The sequence below is a fragment of the Adiantum capillus-veneris genome, chromosome 18 (genome assembly GCF_014529385.1).
Source record: "Adiantum capillus-veneris isolate H3 chromosome 18, ASM1452938v2, whole genome shotgun sequence".
Taxonomy (NCBI): Eukaryota; Viridiplantae; Streptophyta; class Polypodiopsida; order Polypodiales; family Pteridaceae; genus Adiantum; species Adiantum capillus-veneris.
Genome location: NC_140948.1, coordinates 146,380,667 through 146,406,042, shown reverse-complemented (window position 1 = coordinate 146,406,042; position 25,376 = coordinate 146,380,667). Strand labels below are relative to the sequence as shown.

The window sequence follows — 25,376 nt, the reverse complement described above, 5'->3', positions numbered from 1 at the left end:
TAAACCGCCCTATCGTATGAGTTACTCTTAAGCTGTTGAGGTGGAACGTCAGCTTGCTGACTACCTTAGTGGAGGGTTTATACAACCCAGTTCTTCACCATGGGCTTCTCCTATCCTATTAGTGAAGAAAAAAGATGGCAATATGCGCATGTACGTAGACTACCATGGCTTAAATGCGGTTACGGTTAAGAACAAGTACCCATTGCCACGAGTGGATGAGTTGTTTGACAAACTCACTCATGCTCGCATTTTTACGAAAATAGACTTGCGGTCAGGTTATCACCAAGTCCGCATTCGACTTGCTGATATACCCAAAACTACATTCCAAACAAGGTTTGGACACTACGAGTTCTTGGTGATGCCCTTTGGGTTAACCAATGCGCCCGTAACATTCATGAAACTGATGGATAGTGTCTTGAAGCCGTACTTGGGCAAATTTGTCATTGTTTTCCTCGATGACATTCTAGTCTACAATGCTTTTGAAGAAGAACACTTACAACATCTCAGGCAGGTGTTCAAGTTGTTACGAACAAATAAATTATATGCCAAGGAATCTAAGTGTGATTTTTTGAAAGAAGAAATTCACTATCTGGGGCATGTTATTTCAGCTAATGGGCTATATATGGATCAATCCAAAGTGGATACAATCCGGCAATGGCCTTCTCCTAAAAATCTGGAAGAGTTACAGATTTTTAAAGGATTTGCAAGTTTTTACCGCATGTTCGTTAAAAACTATGCTAATATTGCTGTTCCCATGACGAATCAACTGAAAGGCAAAGGAAAAGCTTTTCAGTGGGGACCCGGTCAACAACACAGTTTCGATACACTCAAGGACGCATTAGCTACAGCTCCCATACTAGCTATTGTAGATCCTTTGAAACCATTTGTTTTGGAAACGGATGCCAGTAACCGTGCTATTGGAAAATCCTGTTACAAGATGAACAGCCAATTGCATTTGAAAGCAAGAAGCTTGATGCAGCTCAACAGAACTACTCTGCTTATGGGCACGAACTCTATGCAATAGTGTCTGCCTTAAAAACATGGCGGCATTATCTGTATGGTGCTCAGTTTGAGATTGTGTTTGACCATGAAAGCATCAAATGGTTTACACAACAAACGGATTTGAAGGGTCAAAAAGCCAGGTGGACCGAGATTCTTCAGGAATATGATGCCAAGCTTCGGTATCGTAAAGGTCGATACAATGTGGTGGCTGACGCTCTAAGTCGTATGACGGAGATTAATTCTCTCTTGTTCAAGGAACTTCGCAGTGAATTTTTGGATTCTCTCAAAGGCAAATATGAGCATGATGAAGCATATTCCAAAGTGTGGAGCTATGTACAAATGAGGGATCCTTCTCACTCCAACGATGGTAGTGTAACGTTAACCTCCACAACTAATTCTCCTCTATCGAGTGATGAACTACAGCGAAGGAAGCATTTCACCATTGACAATGGGTACCTACTCCATAAGGGGAGAGTTTGTGTACCGATGGACGCAAACATTCGGTGCCAAATTCTTTATGAATGTCATGATAGTCCAAGTGCAGGGCACCCGAGTATTAGAAAAACTTATGCTCTCGTCCGACGATAGTTTTAGTGGCCATGTATACATGGTTTTGTTCAAGCTTATGTCTTGCATTGCCAAAAATGTCAAGTTAACAAAGCAGAGCGCCTGAAAGCAGGAGGACTCTTACATACTTTGGAGATTCCCAATGGAAAATGGGAAAGTTATATATCTCTATAGACTTTATTGTGGGTTTACCAACCACTGTACCAGGTCATGACTCGGTATGGGTGGTAGTAGACCGGTTGACTAAACTATGTAAGTTTATTCCAACCAAATCAACGGTTAAGACACAAGAACTAGCTAAGTTATTTGTGGACAACCTATACAAGTTGTATGGTTTGCCAAGTAACATTGTCAGTGATCGTGATCCCAAGTTTAACAGTCACTTTTGGAGGGTTGTGTTTAAACGATTGGGTACACAACTAAACCTCAGTACAACCGATCATCCAGAAACAGATGGTCAGACTGAACGACTTAACCAAGTGCTAGAGGATATGCTAAGAGCATACGTCAACAAAAAACAAAGAGACTGGGAAGAATACTTACCTATTCTTGAGTTTGCCTACAACAGTGCTAAGCATGTCACAACTGGATTTAGTCCTTTCATGCTCATGTATGGGTTTCAACCTAGGTCACCTGTTACGGTGGGGTTGGCAACCAAAAAGCTCCAACAGGTTAAGGATTTTCTCCAAGACCACATGGATATGCTGAAACTCGCTCATCAGAATGTCCCCCAAGCGCAGGATCGGTATAAGAAGTATGCTGATGAGAAACGTCGGCAAGTTACCTTCGAAGAAGGGGAGGAAGTATTTTTTTGTGTGCCCGAACATTCAGAAAGTCTGAAAACTAGGCCAACACCTAAATTATCTCCCCGATATTGTGGGCCTTTCAAAATACTCAAGTGAGTAGGTGATCGTGCCTACAAATTACTGCTACCTACACATTCTCGTATTCATCCGGTGTTTCATGTAAGCCGTTTACGTAAGCGGTTACATGGGGATGACAATGTCATTGACCAACAGATTCTGGTTGATTTCATTGAACCTCCTACCTTACCACATGAACCTGAATGTGTTCTCAATTATCATGAGTTACGTACACGTCATCATGTACGTCAACAAGCCTTAATCAAGTGGAAAGATCGACCTAAGGAAGGTGCCACTTGGGAAAATATTAGTGTTCTTAAGAAGAAGTTTCCCACTTTTGTTTTCGAGGATGAAAACTCTTCTTTAAGGGGGGAGTAATGTCAGGACAACGGCAAGGCCGGACTAAACAAGGGCAAGGCCGGGCTAGGCAGTGTGGAAAGAGAGTCCAACTAGGGCAAAGGGCTAGGAGCCATGCTATATAGTGGGTGGTTGGGAGGTGGACTCCTAGGCTCTAGTTCCCCTTGTCTAACATTCAACTTAGGACACTGCTTGATCAAGTGATCATTAGCTTTAAAATAATGGAAACACATCTTCTTTTTACCCTTATCACCAGAATTTCTAGATGAATTGCTGCCATCTTAAGCATTAAGAACATGTGATTTTCCACTCGCAGAAGAACCATGAGAAGTGGCTGCATTACTGTTACCACCTTTTCTTTGAGCAGTAATAAAGGCATGTTCAAGTGCACACTATCTAGTCCTTTTTTTTTTGGAAAGCGACTCTTGCAACAACAATGTGCATAATGCATCAAACTTGACAACTTCAGGATTTCCTTGGGTCATAAGTCTCCAAGTACTAGCAAAAGTCTGGTAAGAATTTGGTAAGGCATGAAGAACAGTCTACACAAGGGAACTGTCTGAAATGATTTCAATTGCAGAAATAAGTTGCTCATTTGATATCCTTGACACAGCAAGGAAAGTGTCCATATCATCTTCCTCATGCATAATCTTCGACTCCAACTCTTTACGTAGCAATGCAATTTTTGCCTCATTGCGACTTGCATAAAGACCAGCCAGAATATCCCAGGCTTGTTTTGCAGATTTCCCTGAACGAATGTGAGGAGTAATAGTGCACTTCACAGACAGCGCAATCAATGCATGAGCCTACGCATCTTTCACATCCCAACGAGCTTGTTCTGTCATAGGCAAAACAACTCTAGCTGCAAAAATCCTTGCAACAAGACTTGCAACATCCTCAACATCGCCTACATCCTCAGAACCAGGACGTACATCAATGCCCTGCACAATATTGCAGACACCCTTTGACACAAGAACATGTTGCATCATGTAAGCCCACTTAGGGTAATTGTCCCCATCCAATCTGTCCTCAACAGAGCAAACATCTTGAACACATCTGTGTTGTTGTCGGCCATGACGAATGCCTACACCTGATGTGAAAATTGCCCGAAAAGAGGAGAAAGAAGCGAAAACAACACATGCTATATAGCAAAAATCGTAGAAGACAGTAAGGGACTTGTTATGCAGAAAATGACACTGACAGAATTTTTGCACAAAATGATAAAATAGCCTGAGCTGGCGTGTGCTGGAGCTACTGGCGAGTAAGCCCACACATCACTACCACATGTATATGGTAACACTGGAGTCGATTGTACTTCTCATGATCACACCGGACGAAGTGGTCAAGAAGCATGTGCACGATATGATTGCATTGCCATTAATGAGACAAGAGGCTCTCTTATGGAAAATGAAAATGCTGCCTAGTCTCGAGCCCAACCACAAGGGGGATTACAAGGATGTTCATGTAACTGCTACACAAATTCAAACAATCCTCGACAACCAACGCGTGTGGGGAAAGAAATGGTTCAAAAAACTCCCAATTGATGAGACATATTACAGAAACGTGCCACAATATCTCAGGATCAATCCAACCTACTGCCCAATCAATAGAAGAGAATCCTGGGATAGCTTCTACAACTAGCAAAGTAAAAAACCGGCAGTGATGAATTACCCAGTTCTCACTAAGCCAAAAGGAAACTTCCCACCAATTGAGAAATATATGGTCAATTATCTAAGAGGCGTCATCAATCAGATGAAGGATGTTCCGGACTTAGCTCGCCAAATGTTGGTGAAAATTTCAAAGATGATCATCACATATATCAACATCATTTGAAGACATAAAAGCAACGGAACATCCTTGACAAGTATTTGTGGAAGGAAGCAAAGGGCTATGCTGGAATCTAGACACAGAGATTCCAAATCGGAACATCATCATGGGGTTGTACACTTGCATCTTGTTTTTGCCCTCTCACTACATGCAAACATTTAAAGAGGCGTTCATGACCGGGTTCTTTGAAGTAAATTCATCCATCTTCAACCCCATGATGAAGAATTTTCCTGCTTGACACATTGCATATCAAAGCACTTTGAGCAACAATCCATTCAGGGAGTTGACATCAAAAGCACAGATAGAAGCAAGGGCAAGAAGTTCAAAAAACTCACACGGACACTAGAAAAGCGAACATTGGACTATTAAAGAAGATACATCCCTCAATACAACAACTACCTAAGAAAAGCAAAGCAATCAGAATCAAACCAAGGCAGTTTGCACAATGGTGTGCAAAGACTAGGAAGGGGGGAATGTTAATAGTCAAACCAGACGAGCACCCTTCAAGTCGACCCCCTTCTTCCATGAGCCTAAATTTTTGATGTATTTCCATTCTTCTTTTGAAAGCCTTGTAACTATTATGATCACCTCCAATTAAAGATGGACAAGCTCTGAGAAGATGGGTTATAAAGTCTGTAATGAGTGTAGTCCTTTCTGGTCGGCCACTCGCCAAGAGAGCCCTAAGTATAAATCCTAAGTTGTAAAGTGGGAAAACACATTATTATCATTATCAAGTTTGAAGAGTTTGAAGCGTACCGCTAATAGTTTGAAGAGTATGGCTAACACTACAAGAGGTTGTGTGCTCTTGTGACGCTGTTAGCGACGGAAATACACTGGGTTTTTATAACCCCCGCTGTCGCTAAAACCGTCGCTATATGCGTCGCTATAGGCGTCGCTATATAGCGACGCTCATAGAGACGCATATAGCGACATTTACACAGAAGACTATAGCGATGCTCATAGCGACGCTACAGAGCCATAAATAGCAACGCTTATAGCGACGCCCGAGAGAATTTTTTTTTGGTGGCAGGGCATTGAATGCCTTGCCACCCATCAACCATATTGTACTTGATTCACTTTTTAAAAAAAGTGCAAGGGTAGATAATAGACCCAAAATAGTCACCCACAAGACGCATTGTTTGCAAAATTGACAATTGTACACATCATAGGCAAAATGAATTGATTGGCAAATGTAATAATGACAATTGTACAACATCATAGGCATAAAGAATTGATTGGCAAAAGGAACTGCGGTGACAAATGTAATAATATACATGGTTCAAAAAGACGTATAAAATCCTTCTCATGATACATAAGCTATGAGAAACCCTAAACTAATGCTATCTAGCTACGGCTAAACTGACGTCGTCTAGTCAGACGTCTCATCGCGTCCAAGCGGCGTATTTGTCGGATTCTGCAAAAAAAGACAATAAGACAGCTTTCAGTAAGTATAAACATATAACGACATTTATAAAACAATACAAAAAATAAAAAAGAGTAAACCCTAATACTAACCATGCCGCCGCGAGAACTGAGAATGTCCATCAGGGCGTTTAAGCCCTTCCTGCCTGCGTACTCGCGCTCGTACGGTGTGGGATCACGTCCTGTCATCGACCACTGTCAAAACATACAAAGATTTCATTATGTTAGAATTAAAAAACTCATAAACCCTAAACTATCGAACATAAAGAGCAATGTGAAAACACTTACAAAATTGGCCTCAAATGATGCCCATCCACCGCTCCCCAAGTGGTGCGAGCTCCCTGCCTCTACTCGCGCTCTGGCTGCATCCTTTTGTTGCTTCCACTTGTCGGGATTCTCGCGCGCTGCTTTCTTCGCATTCTTCCAATCTTCTTTGGCCAGCCAATCTGGCCTGTTCCACCCATTCTTGATTGCTTTTTGCACTTCGGAACGCTTGTGTTTGTAGTATTCGCGCATTCGAATCTTCATCAGGTCTTCATTGAAGCGCTGATCCCGTGTTGGAACGGGAAACTCATCATGGAGTGTGCTGATGACTCTGTTTTTTAAATCACTTGGTACTTCACTCCATTTGTTTAGTATGTAGTGTCTAAACAGCTGAGAGCAAAGACCACGCATGCGCGAGATCACCTTCTTGCCGTCATCATCCATGATGATGCCGCCGTTGATGTCGACGGAGTAAGGCAAGCCCTCTGGCCGGTGACGCGTGAACCTGGGTGTCCCGGCAGGGGTCTCTAGCGGCGTGTCGATGGGGGTACGGACGTCAGGTGTCTCCACCGGCGTCTGGGCCCCGAAGCGAGGAGTGTCGAGTGGGGTGGCTCCTGGCGGAGTAGGTAGAGGTGTGTAGCTTCTAGGAACAGTCAGCCGTGCAAAACCTGGCGTAGATGGCGATGCTGTGGCTGGTGTGGGGGCGGGCAAAGAAGGGGAGGGTAAAGAGCCTTGTCGAACACGAGGCGGTGTGGAGGCATCGATGGCGGAATCCCCACAACAACCGCCACCGCCACCACTAGAGCGCCGGTGTCTAGACGAGTGTGAAGCTCGTCTCGTCGACGTCGAAGCTTCGGAGCGCGGGAATGCTCCGAAAGAGAGGGAGATGCGGATGGAGTAGGAACGCGCGATGATGCGCCAGAGCGATGACGCTCCACGTACCACTGTCTCTGCTGCGGTGACAAAGAAGAAAGAAACTCCTCATCATCCATACCTGCATTAAACACACGAATATTTAAACTTAATATTGAATGAATAGAGTAGACAATGACGCAAAGACCATTAAATACAATGACGTAATGACGCATATAAATACAATGACGCAATGAATTGAGTGATAGAAGAAGCAAGTCGAAAACTCAGAATTTTCAATCAAAAGATGTGAGCGCGAGTAGAAAAGAGCGTTATACACCATGGAAGGTACTTAGAGAGCCAGAGCTTTTACAACACGGAGCAAAATTGTTCAAATACAATATTTGTGGTTTTAAGAGATCTCTCTCTCATCCTCGCATAACTCAGCATAACTTCCTATATCTATATAGAGCTCTCCGTTTAAACACATATCCTCTGTTTCATTTTGTAGCTCCTCTGCATGCACCCCAGATAGAGTAGTAGCATCTTGATGCTCGTCTGGCACCACCGCAGCGGCTTCTGATTGAGCATCTTCTCTGATCTCCTCCATTGATGTCGTTGTGATTGGCACATGGTAGCCTTCATACGTCCTTGCACTATGAGGGGCTACATCTATGACGTACCACCAGTTTGATGTAGACTTTGTAGGATGAAATATTACCTGCCAGAGCCACATAACTTACATGAGAGCTTTCAAGCACATAACTTGTAAAAGGGGGATGTTAACTATTTACATACTTACTTGTTCACAATGCTCGGGTAGTACGAAAGTGTCTCTTAGGTCAGTCCATTTCTTAGTAGAATCCACCTCAAGAAAACCAGACTCTCCTCTACGCACAGTAGCGTTGCGACCCTCCATGATTATCTTGAACCATTGCACGTCGAACAAGTCGACAAAAAATCCTCTGTAATCGATCCTCAAAATCTCTTGCAGCGTGCCGAAGTAAGTGAGTTCCGCCACCACAGGATCTGCATCAGAGGAACGTCGTTGACTAGACTGTTCAAATTTTGCCATGATTCCACAATCTTGAGTAAAACGCTTTTTGTCGATTCGTTCCACCCTAAAATGTCGACCTTTACACCATGCTGCTGTGTATGACTTATACTACAACGAACAAAGATTATGAGTGGCCGTTCAAACATTTATAAATAAAGTCACTTGCTAGTCGTACATTGCAAACTTACCTTGGTCACGCAACCCCGAGAGTACTCCCACTCTTCTTCAGTCACTTCGTCACCGCATTGTTGCGCGCTTTTCAATTGGTTGTGCAACCATCTTAAGCTCATGAAGGTTGGTAGGCTCTCCAGAACCGCTGGATAGTGTATCGGTGGTCGTCTTCCCCGTCTCCACTCGATTCGTGCCCTTTGTCGCTCTTGCTTTGCATCCTCATATTGTGAAATCCACTTTTGCATCACTGGATTATGAAGCATGCAAAATCGGTTGATTTTAGCCTCTAGATCTTCCGTCATCTTCTTCTCAACACCGAGATTGCACATGACAATCCCAGATATGCGCTCATCATCTATGGTTCGCCATAGCGTGTCCCGGGATTTATCAAATCCGTCTAGCCACTCTCCAATGTACACTAGGGACTCTGATACCAACCAACCTTCTGCCATGCTACCCTCCGGACGTGCCTTTTGACGCACATATCCCTTAAGCGTTTTCATGAAACGCTCTAAGAAGAACATCCATCTGGAATGAACTGTGCCAGCTATTTCCACCTCATCAACTATGTGAACAAGAAGATGCACATGAATGGTTAGCATTGTAGTAGGAAAATGTTTCTCAAACATGCACACAAGCTCCGCAGCATTTAGTTTGGCGAAAGGTATGGAGTCTACGTTGATCTCCTTTTGTGAGATCCATTGCACCAGCTTTGCAAGTTTGTAGATTGTGTTACGGATGTCGAGAGATTGGCATTCTTCGTCTTATCTCTCTCTCTCTCTCTCTCTCTCTCTCTCTCTCTCTCTCTCTCTCTCTCTCTCTCTCTCTTTACCTCACATTCTCTAGTCATGTCCAATCCCCGCACACCTCGGTCTAGAGGTGCACGGAGATCAGAACCACTGGGTTATAATCTCGTCTTTATTGGTCAATACCTATATTTGTGGGTACAAGAAATCTACACACCCACGTCTACATGATATTGCATGTAGTGGACAAAACCCCTTTGCCTCTTCTCTAGCTGTAGCACTTCACAGCATCTTAACATCTTTTCACAGTAGATCTTTTCACTGTTCGTCTAACTCTAAACCCTAAACCGTAAGTAATTCTTGCATGGACTCGATCTAACGTAAATAAGCGTAAATCTAACTAAAAATAAACCTAAATCTAATTTAACGTAAGTCTACATCTAACCTAATCTTTAACGTCTTTTGGGATAGTTTCCTACGACGTTAAAACTCTCTTCTTCTTGTGTGTGTGTGTGTGTGTGTGTGTGTGTGGGTAAACCTAAATAAACCTAAGTCTAATCTAATATAACATAAATCTAAATCTAACGTAAATTATGTTATATTAAAAACAAAGAACTAAACTAACAGGGATTATAAGAACCTTAAAACTGATTTAACACATAATTTTTCACATAACTCGGCAAGAGTTGGCATTCTCATCACTAAAGATGTGAGAGTTAACTTCCGGCGGTGACGCTGCCTCATCTCCATCCACATCTGACGACAGCAATTGGCCCTTTAGACCGTTCTTGCTCTTGTTACTAACTTTGAAGTTGCTGTTGAATGACTAGAGGTTGTCTAGATGGTCATTGTGTCGGGGATGTAGTGACTCTTGCCGCCCTGAAGATCCACCTTCTTCCCTATCTTCTGAAGACATTTCACCAGTACTTTTGGATCGACGGAGCCCACCATGAGTGAAGGCAGCAATACCCTATATTCCATTGAGGGCTTTCTTCACCCGCTTCATGCAGGCATCGCAGTCTATGGAGACCTAAATCTAATCTAATATAACGTAAATCTAAATCTAGCGTAAATAAACGTAAATCTAGTTAAAAATAAACCTAAATCTAATTTAATGTAAGTCTACATATAACCTAATCTTTAACGTCTTTTAAGATAGTTTCTTACGACGTTATAACTCTCTTCTTCTTGTGTGTGTGCGCGTGTATGGATGTGTGTGCCAATAAAAAGAGATAAATGGTATAACCTTTCTATCACCCATGCCAAGTATGATAGATTGATTATGCCATTTCCCTCTTGAATAATAGGTCTTGAGTTCAACTCCTCGTCGGCTAGATCTTTAGGTCTTTTAATTTTAATTAGTTTCCTACGACGTTAAATTAGTTTCTCTCTCTTTCTCTCTCAATGTGTGTGCGTTTTTTTGGATCGTATGCATGTTTTCTCTCTCTTTTCCTCTCTCAATGTGTGCGTTTTTTGTTTATGCATGTTCTCTCTCTCTTTTCCTCTCTCAATGCGTGCGTTTTTTGTTTATGCATGCTCTCTCTCTCTTTTTCTCTCTCAGTGTGTGTGTGCATTCTTTGTTTATGTATGTGTGTGTGCGTTTTTGTTTTTGTTTGTACTCTCTCTCTCTCTCTCTCTCTCTCTCCCTCTCTCAAAAACACTATGTGTGTGTGTATGTGTGTGTGTGTGAGAGAGAGAGAGAGGGAGAGAGAAAGAGGGGAAGAAAACATGAGAATGAGGAGAGGGAAGGAGCATACCTGGCTCTCCTTCCTCTCCTCGTGTGTGTGTGTGTGTGTGTGTGTGGAGAAGAAAAAGAGAGAGAGAGAGAGAGGGAGAGAGAAAGAGGGGAAGGGAACATGAGAATGAGCAGAGGGAAGGAGCATACCTGGCTCTCCTTCCTCTCCTCGTGTGTGTGTGTGTGTGTGGAGAAGAAAGAGAGAGAGAGAGAGAGAGAGAGAGAGAGAGAGAGAGTGAGGGAGAGCATTACCTGCTCCTTGCTTGAGGGCGCCGAAAAACTCAGATCTGAGATCTGAGTTTTTGGGCGCGCTCGGTTATTTTTTTAGCCCAGCCGGCGTCGCTATGAGCGTCGCAAATTTCTTTGTAAATTTGCGACGCTCATAGCGACGCCGGGAATTTTTTTTTTGAGCGTCGCTGTGTGAGCGTCGCTAATATGAATAGCCTCTTGTAGTGTAAGAGTGGCTTCTTTCCTACAACTTGTAATCCTCATATCTTCAGCTTTAGTAATGGCATTTCAATTCTGAATCTTGCAATGTGTTCCTTGTTTGATGCTCTTTCATTTAACTATGCTCATTGTTAAATTTACTGTGATTTTTTACTACGCGCTAGTAGGATAAATTTGCTGATATGAGTGCATTAATGAGTGTTTTTTGACATTTGGACTACAGGAAAGTGTTCCTAGACCCTAGAGCTACCTTTTTGGTGTGTTCTGTTGCAGTTTTTGAGACCTAAATTATGATGGATCGTGATTTTGGTACCTCTTCGAAATGCGACCAAACTTAGTAGGTTAGTGCCCCTAAGTGTCCTTGACCTCTTCCTAAAGTTTTGTTGCATTTGGACTCCGTGCGAGTGCCAAAACGGGTTGATGATTGAGTGTAGTGATGTAGGACATAGGTAAATTGCCAGAACTGAGAGCGAGAGATTTGCATGTGTTAGAGATAGAGTTATTTCGCCGGTTCACTTCTTGAGATTGACACCCTCGAAGAGTCTCCGTGCCCCATCCGTGTCACTTTCCTGAGTATTGACATCGTGTTAGTGTCGGAAAGCTATGCTACAGACGTCCGTCGCGGCGACCCGCTAACAGGCGGGCTTAGAGGTTGGACACCACCATCAGCTTGATACTTCGCGTTCAAAGTTCAAATTAAAGTTGGCGACGTCCGACAATAGCCAGTAGTAGAATAGGATAGAATGGTTACTTTTGCTTTTATAGAATAGTGATAATCTAACTTATATAATGGAGAGATGGTTTCGAAGAAAGCGCCACGTGGCTGCTCTAGGTGAATTCACAAACATTCAAATTTAATTAAGCAATAAAAGTTACGATGGAAAACGTCGGACGATGTAAAGATTCACAGAACGTTATGCAAAGGAAGCACATGTGTGAGGGATCGAGGAGGAGGGTCTCTCTCTCTCTCTCTCTCTCTCTCTCTCTGTCTCTCTCTTTGTGCAACTATGTTTGTGTGCTCTGCACTCTCTTCATCTACGACGAATCCTCTATTTTTTTGTTTTGGCTCTGTTACTCGGGTAATTAACGAGTCTCTCTCTCTCTCTCTCTCTCTCTCTCTCTCTCTCTCTCTCTCTCTCTCTCTCTCTCTCCAGAACTATGTTTGTGTGCGCTGCATGCCTATGCTCTGCACTCTCTTTATCTACGACGAATCCTCTATTTTTGGTTGTGGCTTCGCTACTCGGGTAATTAACGAGCCTCGTGTTGTTGAGACAACCAGTCTCAAATGCTCATCTACTGCTTGTTGTTCTGTTCTTTTGTACTGCAATTTTTGACAGTCGTCGTCGATCTGCAGTGTCATACAATATCAGCATGCAGGTGAGTGGCCAGTGGGGTCTCTCTCTCTCTCTCTCTCTCTCTCTCTCTCTCTCTCTCTCGGATTCTTTTCTTGAACGTTGAGGGTATGTAAGTGCTACTAGAGTAGGGTTTTCTCTAGAGCACTCCAACGGCACGCTCGACGCGCTCCATGAGTATGTAAAGCAGTATGCAATGTCACTAACGATTTTGGGGAGCATGCAGTAGATGCATTGGAAGAGATCATGTGCCATTCTAAGGCTGGGTTCACACAAGGCGGTGGAAGGAATTGTAAAAGCTTATAAACCAACAAGAAAGTGCCATGTGGACCTTGCTGTTCACATAGGGCGACAAAAAAGTGAGATGGAGAGTGCCACATCGTGGAAGAGAAAAAGGGGGTTTGTTCCGACCCTTCCCCCCCGGAAGTTCTATCTTTCACCCTCCACCTTGGCAAAAGTGCCATGTTGGCACCAATCACATTAAACTAAACCTCCCACCCCTTTGTCCACACTTGCCTCCTCCGCTTTCTTTCGCTGCCACCCGACGTTCACATAAGACGGTGGTTGAAAATTGCCTCACATTTTCCTCTGCCATCAATGTGAACACATGGACGGTGGAAGAGAATGTTTGCAAGCTTTTCCACCCGGAAGAGTCCATTAAGTGTCATGTTTTCCTCCGCCGCCTCGATGTGAACCCAACCTAATTAGAGATGGCAGCGGCCGCCTAGCTCTAGCATGAAAGACCAGTTTGACCGGGTGGAGTGAGCCAGCTCATCTACATCGTCATTGACAGAGTTTGCCGTGAGTTTGTCATAGCCAATCCCACGGAGAAGAGCATATGTGTGGAGAGGGGGAGAGGGAGAGAGGGAGAGAGAGAGACGCCCTCCAAGCTCCCATATGCACAGTGTGCACGCTGCCTTTCCCTGCACTCTTCTCACGTAAAAAATTATGTGTCCTCTTCATCTCGTCTGGTAAGACGGGTTTATCCTAGTAGTTATAAATAGTTTTAGATGTGCTGTCGTACGTGCAAACCAGCTCCTTTCTACGCGCGCATCCTCCCCTCTCGCTCGATCGTGACTTTCTGCACATTCGCGAATCGCGTGTTCATTCACGCAGCTCAGCGACGATTCAGCGCCTTCAGCAGGATTTCCCGCCAAGGTATCAATAGTGCCAGCTTCTTTCGGTGTCGTCTTCCCATGACAGACTACATCACGAGCCTGAGTCATTTGCAACACAGACGAGAGGCTACATTTTACTACGTTATCAGTACTCTTTTGTTAGAATGCTCGCATTAATTAATGCCTTAAGAGTTTCCGTTTTCAAGGTCTGCAGATAACAATAATAACACTTTTATAAAAAAAAGTAGTAGCTTACAAAGAATTTAATGTTTTTTCCCTGAACTTTATTTCTGCTTGGTTCTTCGCGCGTAAGTCATGGCAAAAGTTCATATTTTTACATAATAGGAAGTAGGAGACCACTGCTAACAGAGTTCATTTTCATAAGTGATGTCTTCAAGAATAGCTTGTCCTCAGTATGGACTTGTCTTGCATCTTCTTGTTCATTTCAGTATTGCCCAACGAAGGTTATTATTTTTGAGTCTCTTTGATGTCGCATCGTTCCTTTTGAGTAGCATTATGTTTATCAGTCCTTTAATGAGATAGGTAATTAGCTTTGCTCTTGGATTTCAAGGTTGAGAAACAGGAGTGTCGGACATGAAATGATTCACTTACATAGTAGATAATAATGATGGTTTTTTTTTCGGGTTAAACTTCTTTTGGATACCTTATCTATATCATAGAGGGATGTTTAGTCGAGCAATCATCTCGTATCTTCATCTACACCACTTGTACTGTTTTGTGTATATGTACGAGTTTGACCTTAACAATGCTTTGGAGAATTCCTTCACACTTGTGTTGCGGCTCGTGGGATTTTAAGTATAGCTAGTTTTCAACATGCAGGGTGTACGGATTACGCCCTGTAACAGCAAGCATTTATACCAGCTTCAGGGTCCCTGTTTTCTCAAAAAGGAAACTTGAAGGTGATTGACATGTTTGATTTGAGACTTGCATTCCTGCAACTCATTAACTGTGTATGGAGTTGATCTTCAAGGGCTGGTCATCACCTACTTCTCATTTGGTTGTTCCTTTTTCTCTCATGTTCAGCAGCACTCCCCACCAAGCTATCAACAATGGCAACTTCTTTCGATGTTGGTTTCCCCATGAGCCTCACTGCCATCCTGATTGTAGTTGCGTTTGTACGTGACATGTTCAATTAAGACAGTAACATAGTTGAAAGGCTATCCTGTTTTATTTAACTGAAATAATTGTAGAATGGCCACAGTGAGGCAAATGATTGTGTGCACTTTGTACTGTCACCAGATGTCATGCAATTTTGCATTATTATAGTAACAACATTTTTTCAGAAACCAAGAATTTAATGGTCTCTTCTGAAGTAGATTGAAAGGTTTTTGAGTGGGCATCCAAGCAATCAATGTTTGATGTTCAGGTTTTGATCAAGCAGGCCGAAGAGAAGATGAGTAATCTCATGATACAAGAGCTGAAACAATTTCTCAGTGAGAACAGGATTGTTTCAAAAAAAAAATGACGAGCAGCTTTAATGGGTGGTGTTCCCAATTATTAACAGGAAAATTGTATGACACTTAAGCTGATGTGCTGGGTGTAACTAGGCAAAGCGCTGTATGGGACAACGAAAGAGCGTAACCACGAATGTCAACAAGGTGATTCTCAAACAGTTGCTGCTCAGGTTCTGGGATTGATCAATCTTCCAAAGAATACTGTGAGTCTGAATTCTTCTAGGTACAATATACTTCTGTTAAGCGCTTTATTCTAGGCTTCATATTTGAACTCTTACCTGCATCTTTTTTGACAGATACATGACAGATACTCGGCACACATGCCTTTGTATAATCAATCATATGTGCATATGCATGTCAGTGTTTGGAACATATGTTGAATTCTAGTTACAGGTCGATGATCTGGTAGTGATGACATAATTGGGGATGTTGTTTTTAGTTAAAAGTTTTGCTTGATGGAGTTGATTTCTATATTATGTATCAGATAACCAGCATGAACTTTTATGTGCATTTACCTCTAAAGGTAAATCTGGTGTTTTCTTTGATATGTGTAGGTCTACGTAGCCCTTTGTTAGTTGTTTTGTCAAGTAAGTGTTTCCCAGGTTTCTAAGGGGTCAGTAAGGACTTGTATGATATGCTGGGAGATCTGGCATTGAAGTTGATTGTTGATGCAATGTCAGAGAAAATCTTTTTGAGAAGAAGAGTTGAATTTTACTACTGCTGTCTAAAAATAAGCATAAATGTATAATTTGGTAATGTACTGGTAGCCAAAGAAACAAGGAACTGACAAAAATGACCACTGACCTGAACACGGCTCTGAAGACATCTGAACAGATAGCAGTCTTAAACCTGCATACAGCACATACAAGGTTGTAAAGTTCGATCTAGAGAGGAGCAAAAACACAGTCTTTCTGAGAGAGAGAGAGAAATGAAAATGAAATGAAATGATATATTAACGTCTTCAAAAGGCCAAAATGACCTATGAGACCAATCCGTGACAAACGGGTGAATCTGATAACATGTCTGGGTACAAAAAAGAGGTACATAAAAGCGATACTAAGATGAATCTCAAAGTGCTAGCTGGAACTGTGTGGGGCATATGTGGGTGCCCAAAATATATAATGGGTGGCGAATCCATCCTCAACTGCACTTTGGATGTTGAGTCAATATGGCTCGAATCCTTTGTTGTAGGCTCTGTTGATGCTGTGAAGCTTCTCTCCTCAGTCGTGGGCGACTCGATCTCCCTAACTCTAATGCTTGGTCAATGAGTACCCCGGGTGTGAGTATGAGTTGAGCTTTGCAGTGGTGGCTGCTCCTCTATCTGTCCGCTGTCGTGGAGCTCCGCTGCCATGATGAGAAAAAGAGCAGAGAAATGCAAGCTAAGCTTCTTGGAAGCTTACACATTAAGTGAGCAGTGATCAGGGCTTGATAACAGGTCAAGCTTAATGATTAATGTATGCCAGATGCGGCTTATAAGGGCCAATAGATGCCTCAATGATGCGAAAAATGAGTATGCTTGCAGTGAGCACAGATGAGAGATTATGATCTAGAACTGTAGTGCTTGAAGTGCTCTACCAGCCAGTCTTTACGGCTCGTCGATTGGAGTCACGGTGAAGAAGTTATGGCACTTTGAAGTTTAAGTCGAGTAATTAATTGCTGCTGTATTGTGCGGTGCGATAATTTTTCACTCAATTTTTCCACAGCCAGCAGCCCGGTACCAACCTGGCTCAAGTTTCGAACACATATCCCCTGACACCGCTGTCTGGGGTGAAGAAGTTAGTAATCTGTCTTTGGGATTGTCTCTCTCCAAATCTCTTCAGTAAACCGTCTCTGTGTCTCTGTAACTCATGTAGATATAGTCCAAGACATCTCTGGTCGTGATAGCTCATGACTCTAAGGAAAGGTCCAAAGCCTTCTCTGAATAGACAGTGGAAGCGACCCTGTATCTTGTACACTGTGCACTGACATATATAATGCATCTCCGTTTTTGGCTCTGTGTGGCATAGGCGAAATTAAAGGAAGACGATTGGGTGCTCTTACGTTTTGAGAAGGCATGCCTGAGGAAGAAAAAGGGAAAGGAGCGGCTTTTTCCAAAGCTTAGCATGAGATACTATGAACCTTTCCAGATAAAAGAAAAGATAAATGATGTCTCCTTTAGGCTGAAGCTGCCCGATACTTGGAGAATTCACAATGCTTTTCATGTGAGTCACTTGAAGCTTTTTACAGGCGATGTGTCCGATGATGGGGAGCCAGATGAGCAACCCGAAGTGGAGGAAAGCAAGGAGATCCTAGTTCCAGAACAGCTATTGGCACATAAAGATAGAAAGATTAAAGGTAAAGTGATTAGGCGGTTCTTGGTTAAATTCAAGAACTGTCCTGCATTGGATGCGAAGTGGATGGAGGAGGAGGACCTAGCAGGTACTCCTCAAATTTCTGAACTTTACCTTGAAGCATTCGGTTTAGCATAGTCTACTCTGATAGAACCACGATTTCAGCATGGATGAATCTAGTGCAGGGGCTTGCACAAGAGGGGAGTTGCTCCGCTCCTTTGTCAACAGATTACCCGATTTTTGATATAGAGTCACTGATGTCCCTTTGGGTTTCAGGGACAATGCTGGGCTGACAATATTCTGTTGTATGACTTTATGAACTGGAATTCTCGAAAATGAAAATGATATTGATTGATTTGTACTTGATTTGTACTTGATTTGTTTGAGTGCCGGAACTGAAAGACGAAATGATTGCAGCATTTCGGTCTCATAAATCTCTATAGACATGATTGCAATACGGATTTGTTAATCGGGTATCTGTTAGGTCCCTACTGGATCTAGATGCGATTACTAAATACGTTGCCGATTAATCATGGTCTGAGATTTGGAATGAATTTGAATGTGGTTTGTCACGTGATGTCCTGTGATGTCAAGTGATGTCCTGTGATGTGATTGTTGATCGGTACATGTGCTAGATGTGCTGTGCCTAGTGCGTCGGTACTAACAGTGAGTGTCTACTAAGACAATTTATGGCCTCTGTCTATTTTTGCAGGCATTATCGAGGACGATGACAATTCTTTCAAGAGGGGGGTATGTCACAAATTGATAACGTGGCAAGGAACCCCAGAACTGCGTCGCAGGCGGATTGTATGGACAGTCCACGTGGCAGTTGTACGGACACCGGAAAATGCGCCGGATTATGCACTGACTGGATGTTGATGTGGCAGCCCGGGTTTTACGACGTTGATGATGTGGCAGTACGTTGTATGGAATTCCAGAATCTACGCCGGCTGATTTTTATGGCAGCTTTTGGGCAAATTGCTTTTGATATCAAAAAGCTTTTAAGTTTAGAGATTTTTGGGACTCTGCTTTTGGGCATCCCTTGTACTTTTAAATAAGTGTGCAGGGCCTCACTTCTGGATGCAGAGTCTGAGCGTGAGCACCCGCCAACTCTCTTGTACTTTGAGCACATATTAATATAAAAAAGAAATACCGAAACGGGCGCCAGTCTTTGGGGCCAATACCTCTGGGCATGGAACTAAGCCGGGCTGTGTCAATTTTGTGAACTGTTTTGAAGTGAATCTCTGTTGTGTCACGGTAGAATCTTGACTTGGGGTGTCCAAGTTTGTTACACCCTCCAAGGTCTTTTCTTTTATGTTCCAAAAGCACTTTTTCACTATAAACATTTTGGTTCTTCATTTTTAAAAGAGGGTAGTAATCAGCCTTTGATGTTTGCTAGTCTAGCCTCACAGTCTGTTATGATCCTTTACATATTTTGCAGGGTTATGGGCCTTCATGGCTTCTTTTTCTGGTATTTCTATTTTTCACTTCCCCTACATTAGCTCACCGTCAGGTACCATCGCCAAATTCCCTGCTGCCCCACTGTACAGGCTTACGTGCTCCATCATCAGGTGATATGCTCTAACTGTAGTCCAAATATTATTTTTTGGCTCCTCACTTTGCTGATGTTACTCTGTTACTCCAGCTGCCCATGGTATTTTTTTCATACCTAGATGGGTGCGCCAAATGATTGTTTATGGAGGCATTGGGTTCTCCTGTGTTCTCTTTGCTGTTGCATTCTGTTGGTGTATTGCGCATGAGTTACAAAATAGGATCAAAACCGATGATCTTGACAAATATGCAGCACCATCATGCGCCGCAACAAGAGAGGTATCTTTTTTTTGTGCTCCAGAAATTGCATCCCCTCTAACTTGCATACATTGTGTATAATAACAACATCAAACATGTTGATTTTTTTCAGCGTAAGAGGAGCAAGTACCAAAGTGTCATCGATCTAATTGAAACACCTGCTTGGATGAAAACAGAAGCAGAGGGATGAGAGCAGATGCAGAAGTAATGAAGACTGAAAGGATGGGAAGTGAAGGTGAAATGCTGCGCTTGAACTCTAAAGTTTTCTTGTATACAGATTGCTTTTATCTTTATCTCTTTTCAGGGTGGAGGCACGATAATTGTTTAAAACACTGGAGTGTGAGAAGAGAGAAAGGGAAGAACGCCCACAAAACCATGCCTGTTCAATGGATAAGAACACGCAAATTCAACATGCGAAGAACACATCTAGATTTGAGGACTCTTCTGAAGAAATTTATTATGTGCAAGGAACTCCGCATGTGGAAAATTGCATGCAGAAACCAAATGATTTACGAATAATAGGTGTACAAACTGGAACTGTCAAAGAGCAATCAAAGTACAAAATGCACATTCAAGGAAACGAGGCATGCACACTGGCAATTTAGTGGCAAATGAGGCGCGCACAGTTGAAAAAAATGAAAAAATGATCCCACACATTGCAAATCAATATGACTGAAAGGAGGCATATATATACATTCAAAACGGAGCGTGCAGATGAGTAAACAAACAAAGCCCACATGACGTTCACAGACTCTTAAACACAGCTTTAAATTGCTTTCTCATTCGATATGAGGCAATCAAAGTGCACATGTGCAAATGTAATTAACTTTATTCCGCACAAGACGTATTCTGGTTGCCAACCTGGTGCTTTTGGCTACAATGTGGTACATCACCTTACTTTGGATTTTTTCGAATTCTTGGATTAGCCAGATTCAACGCTTGTCAAGAACTTTCTTTGGTCTGGCAAAGAGGGATAGTCCACTCAGGCCATGGTGGCTTGGTGAGTCATCACCCTGCCTACCTCACAGGGGGGTTTGGGCCTCATTGACTTCGCTACCCAGAGTCAGGCCATGCTGGCAACGTTCATTATTTGCGGGCTCCTCCAGGCGTTGAGCCTTGGAAAGCAATGTTGCTTGCCAGGTTCCAGGCTAGAGTTTCCCTTGCAGAAGGCTCATGTTTCACAGATGCGTAGAGTGGATTTAAGTAGACAATGGGAGGACGTCAGGTTTGCGGTTCTTCTGAGAGCGTAGGAGTTTCTTCGCCCCAGTTTGTGCCAGAGACCTCTCGCTTGCATAGAGGAGGAACCCCTTACTACTGTTAGCGCATGGTCATATGTTGGGCACTTATACGGCAGCAGGGTCAGCTCTGAGCTTTGGGAACAAACTGAGCTTGATTAGAGGAGGTCCTAGCATGTGCGAGGATACTTAGGCAGTGATACTAGCAGCCTGTCGTGTACCTTTCGAGCTGGCAGCACCAGCTTTACACAGTTAGAGATATTGATCGCGGTAGAGCTTGCACAAGGGAGGTGTCTTTCCTCCTCTAATTTGAGGTACAGGAAGAGGGGTGACTTCTCAAGGTTGAGCGAGAGGCAGCCATGATAGCTAAGTGCAGTTTCCAGCGGGTTAGAGTGCTAGCCTAGCTCTAGCTGGTCAATAGTGGTGGATTGATCAGACCGTGAATAGACGGTTGGAGATGGATGGCGGCTACGGGCCTAGGGACCTCGACCTCTAGCACTTCAGTGGGACCTAGGGGAGTGGCAGGATCCCTCTACTTCCCCTCTATCAATATACAACCCGTCCCTTTATCAGTATACAAGCCCATAGTCTCTCACAAAAGTTTGTCAAGACCTCACCTGCGAGCCCCTATCGATGCACCAATGCTCCAAAGTTGCAAGCTAGACAAGCTACCAAAATGTGTTTGCCACGATAGGTCACTCACTACCTACATAATGCCAAGACACTCTAAAGACAAGAAAACGTTGAAGGGAAAATAAAGGAGAAGAGAAACACAAATGCACTAATGTGCACTCTACTACCTCTCTTTATATGGACATAAAAAGTCTCTTGACTTTTCACCTTCATGTGTCTTTTCATTTCTTACACTCACCCTTCACTTATACACTTAAGATGTTTTGAAAGGATTTATATTTTTTCAAGATTGAGAGGCCCTAATAACTCCATCGTACAACTATTTGATATGTTCATTAAAAATGCCACCATTTCAAAAGCAACTACCTTAAGGAATGGCGCATGTGAATATCCAAGTTCCAGTCAAACGAGATCGGTAAATTTTGGTTAGTCCCCAAGTGTATTCATTGAGGGCTTTCGCACTACATAGCTTCTCCACTCATACATAAAAAAATACAGTGATAGGAACAAAGAATGCAGAAATAATGATTAAAGTTGGCAGCAAGTATTTCACCTTGCATGGTTGCTTACAACATTTAACTACCTTACTACCACTCAATATTAAAAATAATCACTCTTACTTGTTCTATAGGATTACAAAAGGAGATACTAATGAATTTTGGAGTTGAATTTGATGAGTCAACTAACCTCCTACTAAACACATTAACACAAGAGCTCTTGGACACTAAAATTGATGGAATCTCCATGTATGTAATCAAGATGCTCCACTATGGTTATGAGATTTTTCTTGATAAGTTGACCCTCCTCGATAAGAATATTCCAAGTCAAGCATTGTCAAACATGGTTAAAAAATGTGGCCAATAAATTCAAAGCGAATGACAGAGCCATCCTAACCGAAGAGAAGTCTCATGGCATTTCAATAGTGTTAGAAATAAAGGTGTAGCAAAGTAGAGATTATGGTGGTTTACTTATTAATAGAGAAATATAATTTTCACATACAAGAGAGATAATAGAGGAGAGAGAGAGAGAGAGAGAGAGAGAGAGAGAGAGAGAGAGAGAGAGAGAGAGAGACCCAATGTGGGTTACGTCCATGGAAAAGTAGCCACTCAATGGCTTTGCACTTCAATTTTGAAGTATGTTACAAAGTGATTATACCCTTAATGGAACTCCTGCCTTGCTTCAATCTCACCACCTCACACACACCTTACTTCACCAACTCCACAATTTGTTTCTGTGTATAGAAGAGGCCTCTTTTTATAGGCCAAAAGGGTTTCCCTCTCTCATGAGTGACAACCGTGTGTGTAGCTGTCCTTGTGTAGATGAGTTCAAGTAGAACTCTCCCATGCGCCCATGTGTGGCCGTATTTGAGTAGACAAGTCCGCCTAGAAATTGGCCATTTGTCCATGTGTAAACGTAGACAAGTTTGCATGAAACTCATCCATCGGTCATTGAATTCAGCCAACGGCCAAAGACTTCTGATTATCAACTGCTGGCCATGGAATACCAGCTATCGGCCAACCGGCCTACCAACCGGCCATTTTCGATCACTTTTCGACCGCCATCCGGCCACCGCCATCCGGCCACAATATTCCGACGAAATGGAATATTCTGTTGAATTTTTGGTTTTTCGACAAGTGATTTTTCTCATGCATGATGTCTTCTCCTCATCACAAATGTGCATTTTTTAGTTTTAAAAAAATTTACAAGGGGTGAATGAGGCTCCATACTCAACAATCTCCCACTTGGAGACTGATCTCCACACTAAACCTCTAACTGCTTTCCATCCTGGCTTCTTATCCTTCAATGCCGATTGAAGATGAACAAAAGCTCAACTTCTTCTTGTTAACCACCTTTGTTAACCTGTCTACATGATTCTCGCTTGTGTGCACCTTTCTATGCTTTAAATGTCCTTCTTTCAAAAGAGTACCTATGAAGTGATATATCACTTTGATATGCTTTGTTCTTGAGTGAAAGGCTTGAATTCTTTGCAAGATGAATGGCTCTTTGAATGTCATTGAACAAGACACAATTGTTTTGCTTGTATCCAAGCTCCTCCAAGAATCTGTGAAGCCATATAATCTCTTTGCTTGCCTCTGTGAGAGATACATATTGCGCTTACATGGTAGAATTGAGACCACTTTCTGCAGCTTTGAAGCCCAACTTACTACCGTGCCTCCAGCCGTGAAGACGTAGCCAGTAGGGCTCCTTCGAGTATCTTTGTCACCTTCCAAATCTGCATCAGCATACCCTTGCAAAAAAGCATCAGTGCATTCAAAACACAAAGCATTCGTGGTTGTCCCCTTTAGATACCTTAGTATCCACTTCATAACTTGCCAATGCTCTTTACTTGGAGTATCCATGAACCTACTTACAACTCCCACTGCATGTACAATATTTGAACTTGTTGAGACCATAACATACATCAGAGAACCTATCGTTACAGCATATGAAACTTTAGACATGTAGACTATCTCCTCTTGTGTCTTTGGTCACAAACCTTTGGTTAGTTTAAAGTGACTAGCCAAAGCTATAGAAATCGGTTTTTTTATCTTGCATTGCAAACCTTTCCAGTACCTTCTTGATGTAATCCTCTTGAGATAGCTTTAGTGTCTTCTTCATCCTGTCCCTTGATATCTTCATACCAAATATCCGCTTTGCAACACCTGAATCTTTCATTGAAAAAGATTTAGACAAGTCCTCTTTTAGGTCTTTGATATCCTTCATGTTAGCACTTGCAATCAGTATGTCCTCAACATACAACATTAGGATGATGAACTTCCCATCTTCCAAATTCTTTGTATAGACGGAGTGATATGAGTTGCATCTTTTGAATCCATGATCCAATATCCATCGGTCAAACTTTAAGTACCACTATCTTGATGCTTGCTTTAGACTATATAAGCTCTTCTTTAACCTGCAAACCATTTTCTCCTTGCCTTTTTCTTCATACCCTTTCGGTTGAAGCATGTAAATCTCCTCCTCCAAGTAACCATGAGGGAACGCCGTGTTTACATTGATTTGCTCAAAATTTAAGTCATGAGCAGTCACAAGACTTAAGACAAGCCTAATAAAATTGCTTTTTACAATAGGAAAAAATATTTCATTGGAGTCAATACCTTTCTTTTAAGAAAACCCCTTTATCACAAGCTTGGACTTGTATCTTTTCTTCCTGTCTTCTTCTTCCTTAAACTTGCACACCCATTTGTTTTGCAGTGGCCACTTATCTTTAGGAAGCTCACATGTTTGGTTGCAATGTAATGAGTCCATCTCCGCTTGCATGCTCTTCGTCCATTCTTCTTTGGATTTGTGTTGCATAGATTTTTTTTATGACTTTGGCTTTCCAGAATCTAAGACCAAGAGATGATTGAAGGAAGGAACAAAACTTTCTGGATGTATACTTACTCTTGTAGATCTTCAGGGCATAGGTTGAGGTTCCTCATCTGGTTGACGTTGTTGCAAGTTGTCACCACTTGCAGTCTTTGAGTCTTCACTGTCCTCAAGCTCCTTGTACTCATCACCTATACCTTCTGTTCGTTTCTTTTCCAAGTAATCTTTGCACATATTTTGTTCGTTGAAAATTACATTCCATACTCCTAAAGATTTTACCATCTTCGGGATTCCATAGGCGATATCCAAAGTCTGCTTCTCCATAGACAATGAAGAAACACTTCTTGGACTTTGCATCTAGCTTTGACCTTAGGCTTCTATCTATGTGCATAAAAGCTTTGCATCCAAACACTTTGACAAATGCATAATTCATTGGTTTATATGTCCTTGTCTCTTTTGGAAATCCTCCACCCAGTGTCATTGAGTGTGACCGGTTGATCAAGTACACATACATACTTAATGCTTTTGCCCAAAGCTTAGGCGGTAGCCCTACATGTAGCCACATGCTTTGTGCCCCCTTCATGATTATCATGTTCCCCCTTTCCAAAATTCCATTTTGTTGAGATGCCATTGGGGTTGTCCTTTTCCTCTCAATGCCATTGCTAGCATACACGCTTTCAAAAGCTTGGCTGCAATATTCACCTCCATTGTCGGATCTGAGGTATTTAAACTTGATACTTGCTTCATTTTCCACAAAGGCTTTCTACCTTTGAAATATAGAAAACAC

At 42.4% G+C, this 25,376-nt stretch overlaps 1 protein-coding gene across 2 annotated transcripts; it reads left to right on the top strand.

The window, feature by feature from the left end:
* Positions 1–13,624: 13,624 nt before the first annotated feature.
* LOC147436586 (uncharacterized) lies at positions 13,625–20,892 on the top strand. Of its 2 annotated transcripts, XM_086488189.1 has the most exons (5): positions 13,625–13,820; positions 15,349–15,458; positions 19,027–19,156; positions 19,231–19,415; positions 19,507–20,892. In XM_086488189.1, the coding sequence occupies exons 1-5, from the start codon at positions 13,673–13,675 to the stop codon at positions 19,582–19,584; spliced, it is 651 nt and encodes a 216-aa protein (XP_086344315.1). In that variant the 5' UTR covers positions 13,625–13,672; the 3' UTR covers positions 19,585–20,892. The 2 variants fall into 2 exon arrangements, 1 of the variants encoding a protein (XP_086344315.1); XR_015185064.1 differs by lacking the exons at positions 13,625–13,820; positions 19,027–19,156; positions 19,231–19,415; positions 19,507–20,892 and adding an exon at positions 18,298–18,967 and having other exon boundaries at positions 15,215–15,458.
* The last annotated feature ends 4,484 nt before the right edge of the window (positions 20,893–25,376 follow it).

What these genes read in the sequence shown, in the direction of transcription:
- LOC147436586 (XM_086488189.1), top strand. Translation starts at nt 13,673, where the DNA reads ATGTGCTGTCGTACGTGCAAACCAGCTCCTTTCTACGCGCGCATCCTC. An exon ending in CAGCAGGATTTCCCGCCAAG is followed by an intron (nt 13,821 to 15,348) that starts GTATCAATAGTG and finishes GGGTGTAACTAG; the next exon opens with GCAAAGCGCTGTATGGGACA. An exon ending in CATGCGCCGCAACAAGAGAG is followed by an intron (nt 19,416 to 19,506) that starts GTATCTTTTTTT and finishes GATTTTTTTCAG; the next exon opens with CGTAAGAGGAGCAAGTACCA.